Here is a 14,445-nt window from a genome sequence, read left to right as displayed (position 1 = left end):
GACTCCATGAGTTTGTTGTATATGTTATCTGATTACTTTCTGACTCCTCCAACAGTGGAGCATGTGTACGGAGCAGATCTCCTCCACCAGTGGAGTGTGTGTATGGAGCAGATCTCCTCCACCAGTGGAGCGTGTATATGGAGCAGATCTCCTCCACCAGTGTAGTGTGTATGGAGCAGATCTCCTCCACCAGTGTAGTGTGTATGGAGCAGATCTCCTCCACCAGTGTAGTGTGTATGGAGCAGATCTCCTCCACCAGTGAAGCGTGTATATGGAGCAGATTTCCTCCACCAGTGGAGCGTCTGTATGGAGCAGATCTCCTCCACCAGTGTAGTGTGTATGGAGCAGATCTCCTCCACCAGTGTAGTGTGTATGGAGCAGATCTCCTCCACCAGTGTAGTGTGTATGGAGCAGATCTCCTCCACCAGTGGAGCGTCTGTATGGAGCAGATCTCCTCCACCAGTGTAGTGTGTGCACGGAGCAGATCTCCTCCACCAGTGGAGCGTGTGTATGGAGCAGATCTCCTCCACCAGTGTAGTGTGTATGGAGCAGATCTCCTCCACCAGTGTAGTGTGTATGGAGCAGATCTCCTCCACCAGTGGAGCGTGTGTATGGAGCAGATCTCCTCCACCAGTGTAGTCTGTATGGAGCAGATCTCCTCCACCAGTGGAGCGTGTATATGGAGCAGATCTCCTCCACCAGTGGAGCGTGTGTATGGAGCAGATCTCCACCACCAGTGGAGCGTGTGTATGGAGCAGATCTCCTCCACCAGTGGAGCGTGTGCACGGAGCAGATCTCCTCCACCAGTGTAGTGTGTATGGAGCAGATCTCCTCCACCAGTGTAGTGTGTATATGGAGCAGATCTCCTCCACCAGTGGAGCATCTGTATGGAGCAGATCTCCTCCACCAGTGTAGTCTGTATGGAGCAAATCTCCTCCACCAGTGGAGCGTGTATATGGAGCAGATCTCCTCCACCAGTGGAGCGTGTGTATGGAGCAGATCTCCTCCACCAGTGGAGCGTGTGTATGGAGCAGATCTCCTCCACCTCACCTGTTTCAACCAGCAATTCACCCGTATGAGATTCTGATAAAACTGATTCCATGGTCTGTGTTATGACTTTGGTAGGGCGCTAACCACTGGGCAATTATATGGACCATCACAAGGGCCTTTTGCTGGTGAAATTCACTTTATTATTTCACAACAGAGCAATGATTATTCTGTCCTCCATCTTTAATTTTCATGGGACCTCTGCGTGTACCTGACCAAGCTGCAACAGCAGAAAGCAAATCCATTAAAGCAAAAGTTCAATTGGTTAGAATTTGTTTTCAATGCACAATATGGTGTTTTTTTTCTCTGCATACAGCCACATTGCTAGTCTGGTAATGAGTAGAGCATACTGACATTCACTATACACCTGCTTTGTTGACGCTGTCATCCTGTTGTTTCAAGCAAATGTGCCATGACCACACAAATGAGTCCTGAAGTCATCTAGTGTAGATGACTTCATGAAATTTAACATGAGGATTAATTTGCGGTTGAAGATCGCACTCTGTTATGACACAATTACTCCATGTGCAACATTTATTTATATGTATTTAAACAAATGAAAGAGATGTTGTCATTAACAGTCCTGGGGAGGCTGAGGACTGCCGGGGTGGAGAGAAGCTTGATAAACAAATAAACATAAGTAAACATAAAGACTCTGTTCAGTCAAGTCTGGTCACAGAGCCCAACGCAGTGGTTCTACTTTGACACCCTGGAACCACTGTGCTTTGATTAGTATATAAATAGAACTTAAGCAAGTCATGATTTCATGCTCTTGTGCTAAAGTAGCCCATTTCACTTCTATAGGGTGGTGGTGGGGGTGGGGGTCCGGTCTCTGAGTGTCCCTGATTCTGCCACTGGCCTGGTCCAGGATGCCAACAGGGGGAAAGTGGAGATGATATTAAACCCAGGATCTAGAGGGTGTGGAAGTGTGTGTGTGTGTGTGTTTGTGTGTGTGAGTGTAGATTCTTGATCAAATGCTAACGCTGCGAGTTCTGGATTGGTACAGGATCGATTTTTCGTGGACTTCACAATGTCCCTTCAGATAACTATGTAGGTCATTTAAGTGCCCTTGTCAAATGGCAAAGAACTAACAGTTGTCACTAGTACCTGATACAGTACATGTGTGTGAGAGTGTGTATTGTGTGTGTGAGTGTGTATTGTGTGTGTGTATTGCTGAGTTTCCAGGTCCTGAGTAATATACCTACATCTCAGTCCCACAAAACACAAAATCCTCATTGCACACTTATACACCCACAATTATTTTCTCCAAGGCCTGAACATTTTAGTGCTTGTGTGTGTATGTGTGTGTGTGTGTGTGTGTGTGTGTGTGTGTGTGTGTGTGTGTGTGTGCGTTTGTGTGTGCACTGCATATTAAACAAGAGAACATTAAAATCACTGAAGTACCTGACATGGCCAAAGTCACCATGTCCTCTGCCACAAAACCATCTGAGTATGACAATGGTGCCTTGTAATGAACTATATCTCAGCAGTGTCAGATAAAACAGAGCGTACAGCACCACAGAGTGTGTGTGTGTGTGCGTGTGTGTGTGTGTGTTTGCGCTCTGTGCTCCACAACCTGCTGTTCAGTACAGGACTAATGTAATTACATTACACATGGTGTTACCATGACACCAAAACTCACAGCAGCAGAGAAACACAAACAGAAGACATCAACTCAACCTGCACTCATGTCAGTTTTCATGTTAAAGTCCTCATCCTCTCTCTCTCTCTCTATAACATCTGGCAACCTTGTCATGTGATAGAAAGGGCAGGTCAGAGAGTGGGAGGTGCTTTATCTCTCACAAATGTCAATCAAGCAAATGCAGAGTTCAATATCATAAATGAGCAGGTGGGGGGGGGGCAGCAGAGCAAGTAGAAACGCAGAGGAGGACAAGATCATAGGGCATAAAAAACGCTGACTAAGGGAAAAGAATGAGGGAGGGAAAGAGAGAGAGCAGGCAGTGCAGAATTGTGATTCTCCCTATAATCTGCTTGTCATGGACAAGCTGAGAAAATAGATAGAACAAGAGAGAGAGAGACAGAGAGAGACAGACAGAGAAAGACACTGAGAGAGATAGACAATGTGCCAAAATAGTAAAAAAGTGATTGATGAGAATCTACATTACTGTGTGTGTGTGATGATGAATGAGAGGAAGGAGAAGAGAGAGTGAGGATTATGTTTGTGTGTGTGCGCGTGTGTGCTTGAGCGAGAGATTAATGCATACGGTACAATTCCAGCAATAAATGTGTTTGCAGCTGCAGTATAAGGGAAACAGTCAGCAACCCCTGCCCCCCCAGCCATACACACACACACACACACACACACACACACACACACACACACACACACACACACACACACACACACACACACACACACACACACACACACACACACACACACACACACACAGAGAGAGAGAGAGAGAGAGAGAGAGAGAGAGAGAGAGATGATTGAGGGGAGGGGAAGCATCAGTCTGAGAGGGAGGGGGTGGTATGCTTACGGAGTATAACAGCAGAGCGTGAGAGAGGGAGAGAGAGAGGGAGAGAGAGAGCACGCGTGGAGGCAGACCGTGTGAGAAAGGAGGAGCTGCAACGAGGAGGAAGAAGAGGAAGGTGACAGGAACGGGCTGGGCAGCGCACGAACACACACACACACACACACACACACACACACACACACACGGCGAGAGACATTAAGAGAAGAGGAGAGAAGAAGACAGGAGCACGCTACAGGAGATGTTCAGAGCCGCATCGTACATCCGGACGTAACCGCGGCAACCCACTGCAACTTGCTGCTGCAGCCACCGCTGTTTGCTGGACCTCTGTCAGCTGTGTGTGTGTGTGTGTGTGTGTGTGAGTGTGTGAGTTAAAGCAGTACTATGAGATCCAGAGCGCGAGCTGGTGCCTTGCAGCGTGGTGTGTGTGCATGTGCTTAGGAACCCTGATGGAGAGACACAGGCTCTGCAGTGACTCTGTGTGTGGTCGTGAGTGTGTGAGGGTGTGTGTGGTCGTGAGTGTGTGAGCGTGTCTGTGCGTGTGCAGGTAAAAGCAGGAGGGGTCAGAGAGTTGCGGTGCTATTGTGGGAGGTGTGTGTGTGTGTGTGAGTGTATGTGAGAATATGTGTGACAGTGTGTGTTTGACTGTGTGTGCATGCATCAGGGAAGTGTGAAGATTAGCACAGTGCAAAAGCAAAGAAAACTGTGGATGACCTGAGAGAGAGAGAGAGAGAGAGAGAGAGATAGAGAGAAGGTAGAGTAAGCAAGAAGAGAGAATTAAGGAAACAACAAGGACCTAAACTCACACTCTGTGGAGAGAGAGTGTATGTGAGTGTATGTGTAAGAGAGAAGGTGAATCAGAGAGTGTGTGTATCACACAGAGGAGAGGCAGGGTGTGTGGGTGTGTGAGAGAAAGGCGGTCAGAGAGTGTGTGTAGAGTCAGGATGGTGGTCAGACTCTAAGCTCTGCCATCATCAGTTTTCCCTGGTGCAACAGCTACGCTAACTGGTCCCTGCAGCAGAGACCCTGACACACTCGCACGCAGACGCCTGAACTGCACGGCGGTCCTGAGGAGAGCGCAGAGGGTACCCGGCCCGTCGCCTGGGGAGCCAGTCCAGGGTCAGAGCCGGTGACCCCTGCAGCTGGGGTCGGTGTGGCGGGCGGACGGCACGGAGGTACACAGGACCGGGCGTGAGAGTGACGGGCAGAAGGACAAGATGGGGGAGTGGACCATCCTGGAGAGGCTGCTGGAGGCGGCTGTACAGCAGCACTCTACTATGATCGGACGGTGAGCAGCGCACACACACACACACACACACACACACACACACACACACACACACACACACACACACACACACACGCAGACACACGTGAATGAATGCATGTGGATGCACACATGCGTTCCCGCTGACACACACGGATCACATATGCTTACGCACACATACAACTGTGTGGAATATGTATTGCATGTTAGAAGATGTGTATGCCAGTGTGTGTGTGTGTGTGTGTGTGTGAATGTACTTTTGTATGTACTTATGTTTTTGTGAAGTGACACCACTGTACTGGTGTATAGATTATATTAGAAGGTGTTCTCTGTGTATCTGTATGGAAAAGATGACACTGAGGTATAGATTTGTGTGTGTGTGTGTGTGTGTGTGTGTGTGTGTGTGTAGGTGTGTGTGTGTGTGTGTTTTAGAGATGATGAATGGGAACAGCAGTGTTCTTGTCTCTGTATCGTGAAGGTGGTGAACGGTGCAGTGATATTGTAAGTGTCTATTGCACTCCAAGGTGGATCTGCACACTTGCACAGTGTGGAGCAAACGCGGCATTCTGACATCAAATCATAGTTAGCACTGCTATCCTGCTCCCTCCATCTATAGCTATCTTTCTTTCTTTTTACTCCCATTTTCTGTTTCTGACTCTCTTTGTCTCCTTTTCTCTCCTCTTTTCTATCTCTTTCTCCCTGCTCATCTGTCTCTATCTCATTCCCTTCTCTTCCCCCTCTCTCTCTCTCTCTCTCTCTCTCTCTCTCTCCCCCTCTCTCTCCTTACTCAACCACGTCCCCTCCCTGTTCCACCGGTTAGTTTAAGGCTGAGTTAATTATATATAATCAATAGGCTGCATTACAGGGTTTAATGGTTTGGGGCTGAGAGAGAAAGAGAATGTGTGTGTGTGAGAGAGAGAGGGAGAGGGAGGGATGAAGAAAAAGAGATATTTGGCATTGTTGGCTGTTTAAAGGGTATAACACAAGCACACAAAATTAATTTAGGATTTTGTGCTACTAAGCTTAAAGGTGTTGATACTCTGGGACAAAATGTTGCAACAGCCAGACAAACATACATGTTTCAAATCATGCAAAGGTGTTCATGTGACTGCACAAGTCAGTGTGCGTAAGTGTTTTATAGCTATGACTGTGTGTGTGTGTGTGTGTGCATGTGTTCTTAGGAACTTGTGAATTTGCAAAATATGAGGAGACAGCACCTTCTGCTAATCTCATTAACCTGAACTTCAGGTAGTCCAAGGACATCTTGTGCTTTCCTCAACACTGTGTGCGCATCAAACATCAAAATCCTGGAGTATGCGTTTTCATCCACAAAACCATGGACAGCACAGTTGCAGATTTGTGGTTCTGTTTGCAAGAGTGAGTGTGTGTAGTGTTCTGGTACAAGTAATGACACCATAATAAGAACTCACTGGTGCAGACTCCACCCACACTCAGCACCATGATGGAGTTCTGCCCTAATCCACCACAGAAGCTTCATAATTCGAACAGCCACAGGGTGTATCAGATCCCCAGCAGACTGGCGATCTGGAGCGGTCTGCCTGACACACCGTGCTCTGTGTTGTTACGGGCTACGATCGGGGTGCAGAGGGGCGTGTAAGACCGGTCGGATTATGCTCGGGGTACGTGTGGTGTGGAGAAGGTTCATGGGCAGGTCATGATTGGTTAAGATTACTTGTGATTGGCTGAGGGGCTGGTCATGATTACTGATGATTCGTAAAGAGAACAAACAGAAATGGAAAAAATTCACTGGGAAGATATGGCAAAGCATGCTTAAAAAAAACTTGAAAAAAGAAAGATCTGATACAATGTACTTATCCCGTTTCGTTTATATTTCTGAGATTTTTGCACATCATCTTTCAGAATTATTCTGAATTACTGTGGAGTCACTGGTACTTCTCTGGTGACAAGCATCAAACTACTGATCAGAACATACTACAAACCTGTTCTGTCAGTTAAGGTAGATACCCAAGGTGAAACACTACTCCACTTCATTAGTGGACAACATTAGTCCCCCCTTTAGTCTTCAACTTGAGTTAAAGTACAAAAGGACTGGCCTTTAAATGTACTTAAGTACTGAAAATAATAAATATATTTTATATTACATTATGTGCTCTTGTAAAATCTGTCCAAATAGAATTTGTTCTCTAACATAAAGTGCTACGTTCACATGTTTAATATTTCACAATATCAATGCATTTAGCTAGCTGGAAGCTCAGAATAATATTAACCATGGCAAAATAAATATATATAGCTAGCTAGCTAATGTGCGTTTCGGTTGTGTGCTACCAATAGTCTTATTAGCTAGCTAACTAACCATGTATACAACGATAATGTCGTTTGCTGCAATATATTGTTAGATTTCTCATTAAGGTAAATTACCAGTAGCTCACCTCTACGTCTTTCCTTAGATGGGGAATTATTATAAGGACAAATCTTATGGGACTGAGGCAGGCAGAGAAGGCACTTGAAAACGAAGGAGTTATTTTTTCTTTTCGACTCTTTCACAGAACCTACCTCAGATAAGTCCCTGGGTTTAGTGTCGAGTTACAGCTTCTTCCATTTGTGTGTGGTGATCTGTTCTCTCTGACCGTTAAGCTGCTGCAGTGACGTCGAACCTGAACCCTGACTGGTGCGCGCGCTTCCCGCCTTTGTTTTGACGTTACTTTTTAAATAAAAACGTGAAGCCTGAAGGAACGACAGTAAAAAGTAAAAGATTTGCCTTGGAAATGTAGTGGAGTTCAAGTAAAAAGGTACAAAAATGTAAATACTTGAGTAAAGAAACACAAAATATTTCTTAAGTACAGTAACGATACACATTTACTGCTGACTGTTCCTTTTATTTCCACTGTTCCATGCCAGTAAAAATACAGCAGTGTCAAGAAAGCATGAGCAGAATTAGGCAATTAACTAGCCAGTTAGCAAAGTAATTAATAAATGAATCTATCAATTTGAACTGTGCTCATTAAGACCATCGTGAAGAATAATCCTGGAATGGACAGTCAGTCGGAGTCCCATCAGACACGATGAACAATTAGAGAGCGTGCTGAGAATGATCAGCTGTCAGGAAGGGACAGAGCGGTGGTGTGTTCAGGACAGACAAGGACGGAGCGGTGGTGTGTTCAGGACAGACAGGGACAGAGCGGTGGTGTGTTCAGGACAGACAGATTTGTTCAGAGTGGTGATGTGTTCAGGACAGACAAGGAGGGACAGAGAGGCACAGAGCAGCGGTGTTTTCAGAGCGTGTAAGTCACCTCTGCAACCCAGCAGCTGACGCTGAGAACTCTGGGAAGGGGACCCAGGCTGCATCGTTAGTGCAGGTGGGGCAGTTTATGAAGCTCAGCAGTTATGATATAACACAATCGCCGGTGTGAACCTACACAAAAGCACATGCAGACAGATGTAGTCTGTGTAGCATGAACACATAGATGCACAAAGACTAGACAACACAAACTTGACTAGATTACATTTACATTTTGATTTAGGGCATTTAGCAGACGCTGCTATATGGAGCGACTTACAAAGTGCCTTGCCATTTATTCACAGAATGCATCCTAGACAGTACAGTAGATAGGTCAGAATTCAAGGTACCCTTGAGCCAGAGGTACTAAACTACAGGAATCAATACCATTACTAGTATTGTAAATAAACACAGACTAAAACTTAAACAGCAGGAATTAAAACAAATACCTAGAAGTGTAAATAAACATAGACATAAATAAACGTACAATGTAAAATAAAAGGACAACAACACCAACAATAACAAGTGTTATCTGCTGTGTTAGTGCTCATTTAAGAACTCAACAAACAGGTGAGTCTTCAGCCCACGTTTGAAGACGGCAGGAGACTCTGCAGTACAAACAGCTAGTGGAAGATGGTGTGATTGTGGGTTTGCGTGTATCTGCATGTGTGTGTTTGTGTGTCTGTGTCTTTGTGTTTGTATGTGTTTGGGGGTGTGTGTGTGTGTGTGTGTATGTACCACTACATATCCCCCTCTTACATGTGATCAGCACAGCAGTAGCTAAAGTACAAATACAGCTCACACAGAGTTCTTAAAGAAACTATGTGAATAACCTACATATTAAAGTTAACCGACCTCACTGAGTTACTGTGAGATTTTCATTGAAGGGCAGACATGAAAAAGCCTTTTCAATTAGGTAAGACTCATGTGTGTCTCCCCTGTAATCGCCCTGCTGTGTAAGGAAGCACACACACAGACCATGACATTTCACTAATAACACCAAAGACCCTGTCTTCAGAACAATGAGAAGAACCTGGGACATATAGACCCCACCCCCACTGTCAAACTCATTCATTTCATTGGTCAGATTTTCTGTCATTCTGCTAATAACCCTTCAACATATCCCCAGAAGGGGCAGGTGGGCGGGTCCACAGCAGTGTCTGCAGACACACGAATAAGCAGCTTGTAGTAGTTCCACTCTGGGACAGAAATATGTGCTGTAGTAACCAAGAGTGTAAGTATGTAAACTAGCCTAGATGGTTAGTGTTTTCTAATTTTCCTTTCATTAATGAAATTTTTTTGTTTTACTTTTTTTTTGGTTTTCCTTGTCTGAAGGGTTAGAGGCCCTTATATGCCACTGGTGTATATACAGCATGTGTGTAAGCTAAGATCACTAAGGTCAGACAGAGATCACCAGGATCACTTAATCAGACAGAGATCACCAGGATCACTAAGATCAGACAGAGATCACCAGGATCACTTAATCAGACAGAGATCACCAGGATCACTAAGGTCAGACAGAGATCATCAGGATCACTAAGATCAGACAGAGATCACCAGGATCACTAAATCAGACAGAGATCACCAGGATCACTAAGATCAGACAGAGATCACCAGGATCAGTAAATCAGACAGAGATCACCAGGATCACTAAGATCAGACAGAGATCACCAGGATCACTAAATCAGACAGGGATGATACTGGCAGAGCAGCAGAGTGAATGAATGAGACAATGAAAGAGCAGTTGAATAAAAGAAAGACAGAAAGGTCTGGGATTGTTTAATCTTCCTCTGTTGCAGGAGCTCAGAGACATTGACATTGATGTTTATCAGCACAGACGCACAGCTTCAGATATTTTGATGTATGTCTGTGTGTGTGTGTGTGTGTGTTTTAGTAACAATAAAGTACTTAGATTGGCTCCAGTCTCCATAAAGACCTGGATAAGCTGTTATATTTGCATATCTCTCCCTTCTTCTCTCTCTCTCTCTCTCTCTCTCTCTCTCTCTCTCTCTCTCTCTCTGTGGTCTCTAACCAAATCAGACTTATGTACTAGAAGTAGTGTTAGTCTAATAGTTCTCTTGTGCATGTAATTGTATTTGGTGGTAGAGGTTTATGTGTGTGGTGTATTCTGTGGTGGTCTGTAATAGATAGCTGTTTGTTTTGATTAACAGCATATCTGCTTGCTAGTAGAGTAATCAATACACTGTAAACTGTAATCACTGTAATCAATACATTTCCCTGTGTGTGTCTTATAAATCTGGCATAGACTGATACAGTAATATTTCAACAAACTGTTATGCATCAATCTTAATATCAGAGGAAGAGTGTGTGAAGTTGCTGTGTAGCTGTTATTGTTTTTCTGTGCTGTCACAGAGTAAAATTTAGAAACATCTAACATTCTAAATATTTTAAACATTGTAAAATCTAAATTTAGACACATTGAGGTTTCATGTTCGCACGTGTGACTGAGCTTGCGCAAACACCCAGCTGATGCAGGAGGAAATGTTTAAACGAGCAGTCAGACATTTTGACCATCCTAAAATAGCAAACGCTATTTCTGAAATTGTTTAAGTATTATTTTATGCATTTTATGTTTAAAAGTGTATAAAGTGTTCGTATAAATAGTAAAACCTCACAAACGTCAGTGCTCAGTCTGATTACAACTGCCTATGTCTACTGCAGTGGGTGATATACAGAATGCTACGGATGGAGATGCAGCCCTTGGTCCTCCATTAAGAGTTCTTCTAAAAGAAATATCCCCGTCTCTGGAATACAATCTAATATTCCAGTTCGGTTTACTACACAGGGTCATGGTGACCAGTTAATGTATCCTGAACAAAGAGGCGCTACTTTGTAGCCACAATCTTGAGTTGGTGGACAAAACGAAATCGTACAGTACCATGCCTGCTCTGAGGATTCGCAAATAGGATTGTACTGCGTTCACATCCCGTGATTTGATTATTGATATGCTCATTGGAACCAATGCAAATCATGGAACCATGGGAGTTGATTAATAACCATGGTGACGCGCCTATGCAATAAATACTAAAATAGAGTGCACTCTCATTGGTCCTCTTCGACTGTAAATTTAACAAAGGTTGCGAAGGCAACTATGAATAATATTTCCGTTGCAGAGTTGGAAGATTTGATGATCAGACGGCACAACCAAGATTTAAATGTGAGACGCTCAGAATCAGCTTCCGTGATAAGAGAAAAAATCAGTTCTTGAATATTGTGACCACGTCAGCTGCATTGAAAGATGAACATTATTACATTATTATTATTATTATTAATATTAATATTAACTTTTCTTTAAAACCATCATGCCAAAAAACGCCTACGGAAAAAAATAGAAAAAAAACACTATTGTACTATGGTCTCCTTCGTAATGCTGAATGAGCACAAATATGCTGAGAGTGTGTCTCCCAACCAGCTGCATCTACCTGAAGGAAACATCTGGTGCATTGCTCACCGTGCTGTTTCTCATTCAAAAACGACAAGAAGAAGGTTGTTTTTGACTGTGGAGCAGCGCACAAAGGAAGATGCAAACTCTTGCAAGGTCCAGAGTTGTCACAAGGTTTGGACTGGCACTAGTAGCATTTAAACCTGACATCCAGACTACAGCAAGTCAAAGACATTTTCAGTGGTGGCTTAAAGGTGACAAAAGAGACATTCCAGTGGAATACACTGTAGAATGGTGGTACATCTATTCAGTACAGTGTCATCCCTACTTTGTGTAAATTTTAACCTAAGAAAAACCTCAAATGGTAATTTATCTTACTTTTGAGCAGATGTTGTCAACACAATCAAGAACAATTTCTATATGAATTATGTTGGGCCTGATTATGTGCTCTTCACATTACTGAATTTAAGTGAGGGATGAATCTTTGCAAATGACTGAGATGTTTTGACGTGTTTGACAAGCAGAGTTGAAGTTGCATATGCTTTGGACACAGATTTCTGTATAACTGCTATATGAAGGCTCACCTACTGAGGAGGACAGATGATGAGTTTAAGATCAGATAGTGGTACTTATTTTAAAGAACAGACAGAAGTTGTGCATATGAAGGATCATGTAAAGATTTAAAAGTCATTGATGCACCATGGAGGAACCTGGAGGTTCAGTGCTCCTTCAGGAACGTGTCGTGGTGGCATCTGGGAACGTTTAATAGTGAGAAATGTTTTCAATTCTGTTCTCAACCAGCAGGTGGTCAGTGATGAAAGATTGCAAAATGTGTTCTGTTAGGTTGAAGCAATCTAAAATAGCTTACCAATCACAGCTGTTTCACATGATCCTAATGATTTGAGGTCTCTTACACTAACTATAATAACATATATAGACTAAAATTGCACAAGTTTCACAAGTCATTTTAAGTCTTTTCATGCACTGAGAATTTATTGTGTGCATTTTATCCCACAGCGGGCCTGTGTGTATATTGAATTGGGTTTCAAATATATGAAATGATATAATTTTGACTCTGGCAGAGAACAGTGGGCAAAGGTGTTTATACCAAAGTACCATAGACACACAGGTGAGCAGAGTTACCACACAGCCGTTTATACAAAAGTACCATAAACACACAGGTGAACAGAGTTACCACACAGCCGTTTATACAAAAGTACCATAGACACACAGGTGAACAGAGTTACCACATAGCTGTTTACACAAAAGTACCATAGACACACAGGTGAACAGAGTTACCACACAGCTGTTTATACAAAAGTACCATAAACACACAGGTGAGCAGAGTTACCACACAGCCGTTTACACAAAAGTACCATAAACACACAGGTGAACAGAGTTACCACACAGCCGTTTATACAAAAGTACCATAGACACACAGGTGAACAGAGTTACCACATAGCTGTTTACACAAAAGTACCATAAACACACAGGTGAACAGAGTTACCACATAGCAGGCCTCTTGTGCTGCAGCTGTATTCATGCCAACTAGTGAGTAGAAAGAAATACCAACATTGTAGTTGCTATATGCAAACATTCCCTTTAGTGAATGTCCCAGTTTTTATTATTGCATTCTGGGAGCAACGTGAACACTCTGTGTGTCCTCTGGGTGTGCTGGGTTTCAAACGTGAACACTTTGTGTGTCCTCTGGGTGTACTGGGTTTCAATATCCGGCAGCCCAAAGGGACACATAGAAACTTCAATTCACAACAGGTTGTAACAGTTATTCACAATTTCTGCAAAGTGCTACAATATACAGCTAGCAATGTGTCAGTGTTATAATGAAGACCTGTTGGAGAAACTGGACTAGAGAGAGAGAGAGAGAGAGAGAGAGAAACTGAAAGAGAAAACGACTGGCTTTGTTTTCAGGCCATCCCAGCAGACTTTGAGCCATTCAGGACAGGAAATCTGTGCCATAGCACACTGCTCTGGGTAGATGTTCACATGCAAACACACACACACACATACACACACACACACACACACACACACACACACACACACACACACATGCATGCACGCTTGCTTCAAGGACCATGTTAGTTTGAAAAATGAGGATAAATATATGTATATGTGTGTGTGTGAGAGAGAGAGAGAGAGAGAGAGAGAGAGAGAGAGAGAGCATCATGGCCTCTCCTGCTATACTGGTGGATTTTCAGAAGCCTCCAGTACAGAAGTGTTTCCGATCCCCACGGCTCCGACAGCAGGCTGATCTCAGATCAGCTCCACCCACACCTCCACCTCCTACTACAATAATAACCACTGGCCCATATTTTTCACAGCACAGTGCAGTGGTGATAATGTAATTCAGAAACACAGTGCAATATGGTAGTAACAAGAAGAATTCCATATGACAGAACAGCCATGATCACTTCCTTCAGGAAAGGGCAAAATGATAGTTATAGATGCATTAGAGATGCATCACAGACATTAGAAGCTGCTCAAAAACTTAATATGAGTTTTCCTGAAATTAACACCATATTGTAACACTGATATTGTTAAAGAAAATGACACAGACACAAATCAGAGGTTTCATCATTTTTATTGTAAGTGCCAGAATGTTCCTGCACGAGAGAACAGAACATTTCAGCCCCCCCTGTTCTCAGGTCAGTCCCCCCTGTTCTCAGGTCAGTCCCCCCCTGTTCTCAGGTCAGTCCCCCTGTTCTCAGGTCATTCCCCCCCTGTTCTCAGGTCATCCCCCCCCCTGTTCTCAGGTCAGTCCCCCTGTTCTCAGGTCAGCCCCCCCTGTTCTCAGGTCATTCCTCCCCTGTTCTCAGGTCAGTCCCCCTGTTCTCAGGTCATTCCTCCCCTGTTCTCAGGTCAGCCCCCCCTGTTCTCAGGTCAGTCCCCCCTGTTCTCAGGTCAGCCCCCCCTGTTCTCAGGTCAGTCCTCCCCCTGTTCTCAGGTCAGT

At 43.9% G+C, this 14,445-nt stretch overlaps 1 protein-coding gene across 1 annotated transcript in view; it reads left to right on the top strand.

Annotated features, from left to right (window-relative positions):
- The first annotated feature begins 3,599 nt into the window (after nt 1-3,599).
- gjd1a (gap junction protein delta 1a) overlaps nt 3,600-14,445 on the top strand; it is a 19,866-nt gene continuing 9,020 nt past the window's right edge. The window contains exon 1 of the mRNA XM_076987679.1: nt 3,600-4,833. Within this exon, the coding sequence (XP_076843794.1) occupies nt 4,763-4,833 (71 nt within the window). The 5' untranslated portion in view covers nt 3,600-4,762. The remainder of the gene's footprint in view (nt 4,834-14,445) is intronic.

The sequence above is a fragment of the Brachyhypopomus gauderio genome, unplaced genomic scaffold (genome assembly GCF_052324685.1).
Source record: "Brachyhypopomus gauderio isolate BG-103 unplaced genomic scaffold, BGAUD_0.2 sc54, whole genome shotgun sequence".
In the NCBI taxonomy this organism is placed as follows: domain Eukaryota; kingdom Metazoa; phylum Chordata; class Actinopteri; order Gymnotiformes; family Hypopomidae; genus Brachyhypopomus; species Brachyhypopomus gauderio.
This window is presented reverse-complemented; position numbering and strand designations above follow the sequence as displayed.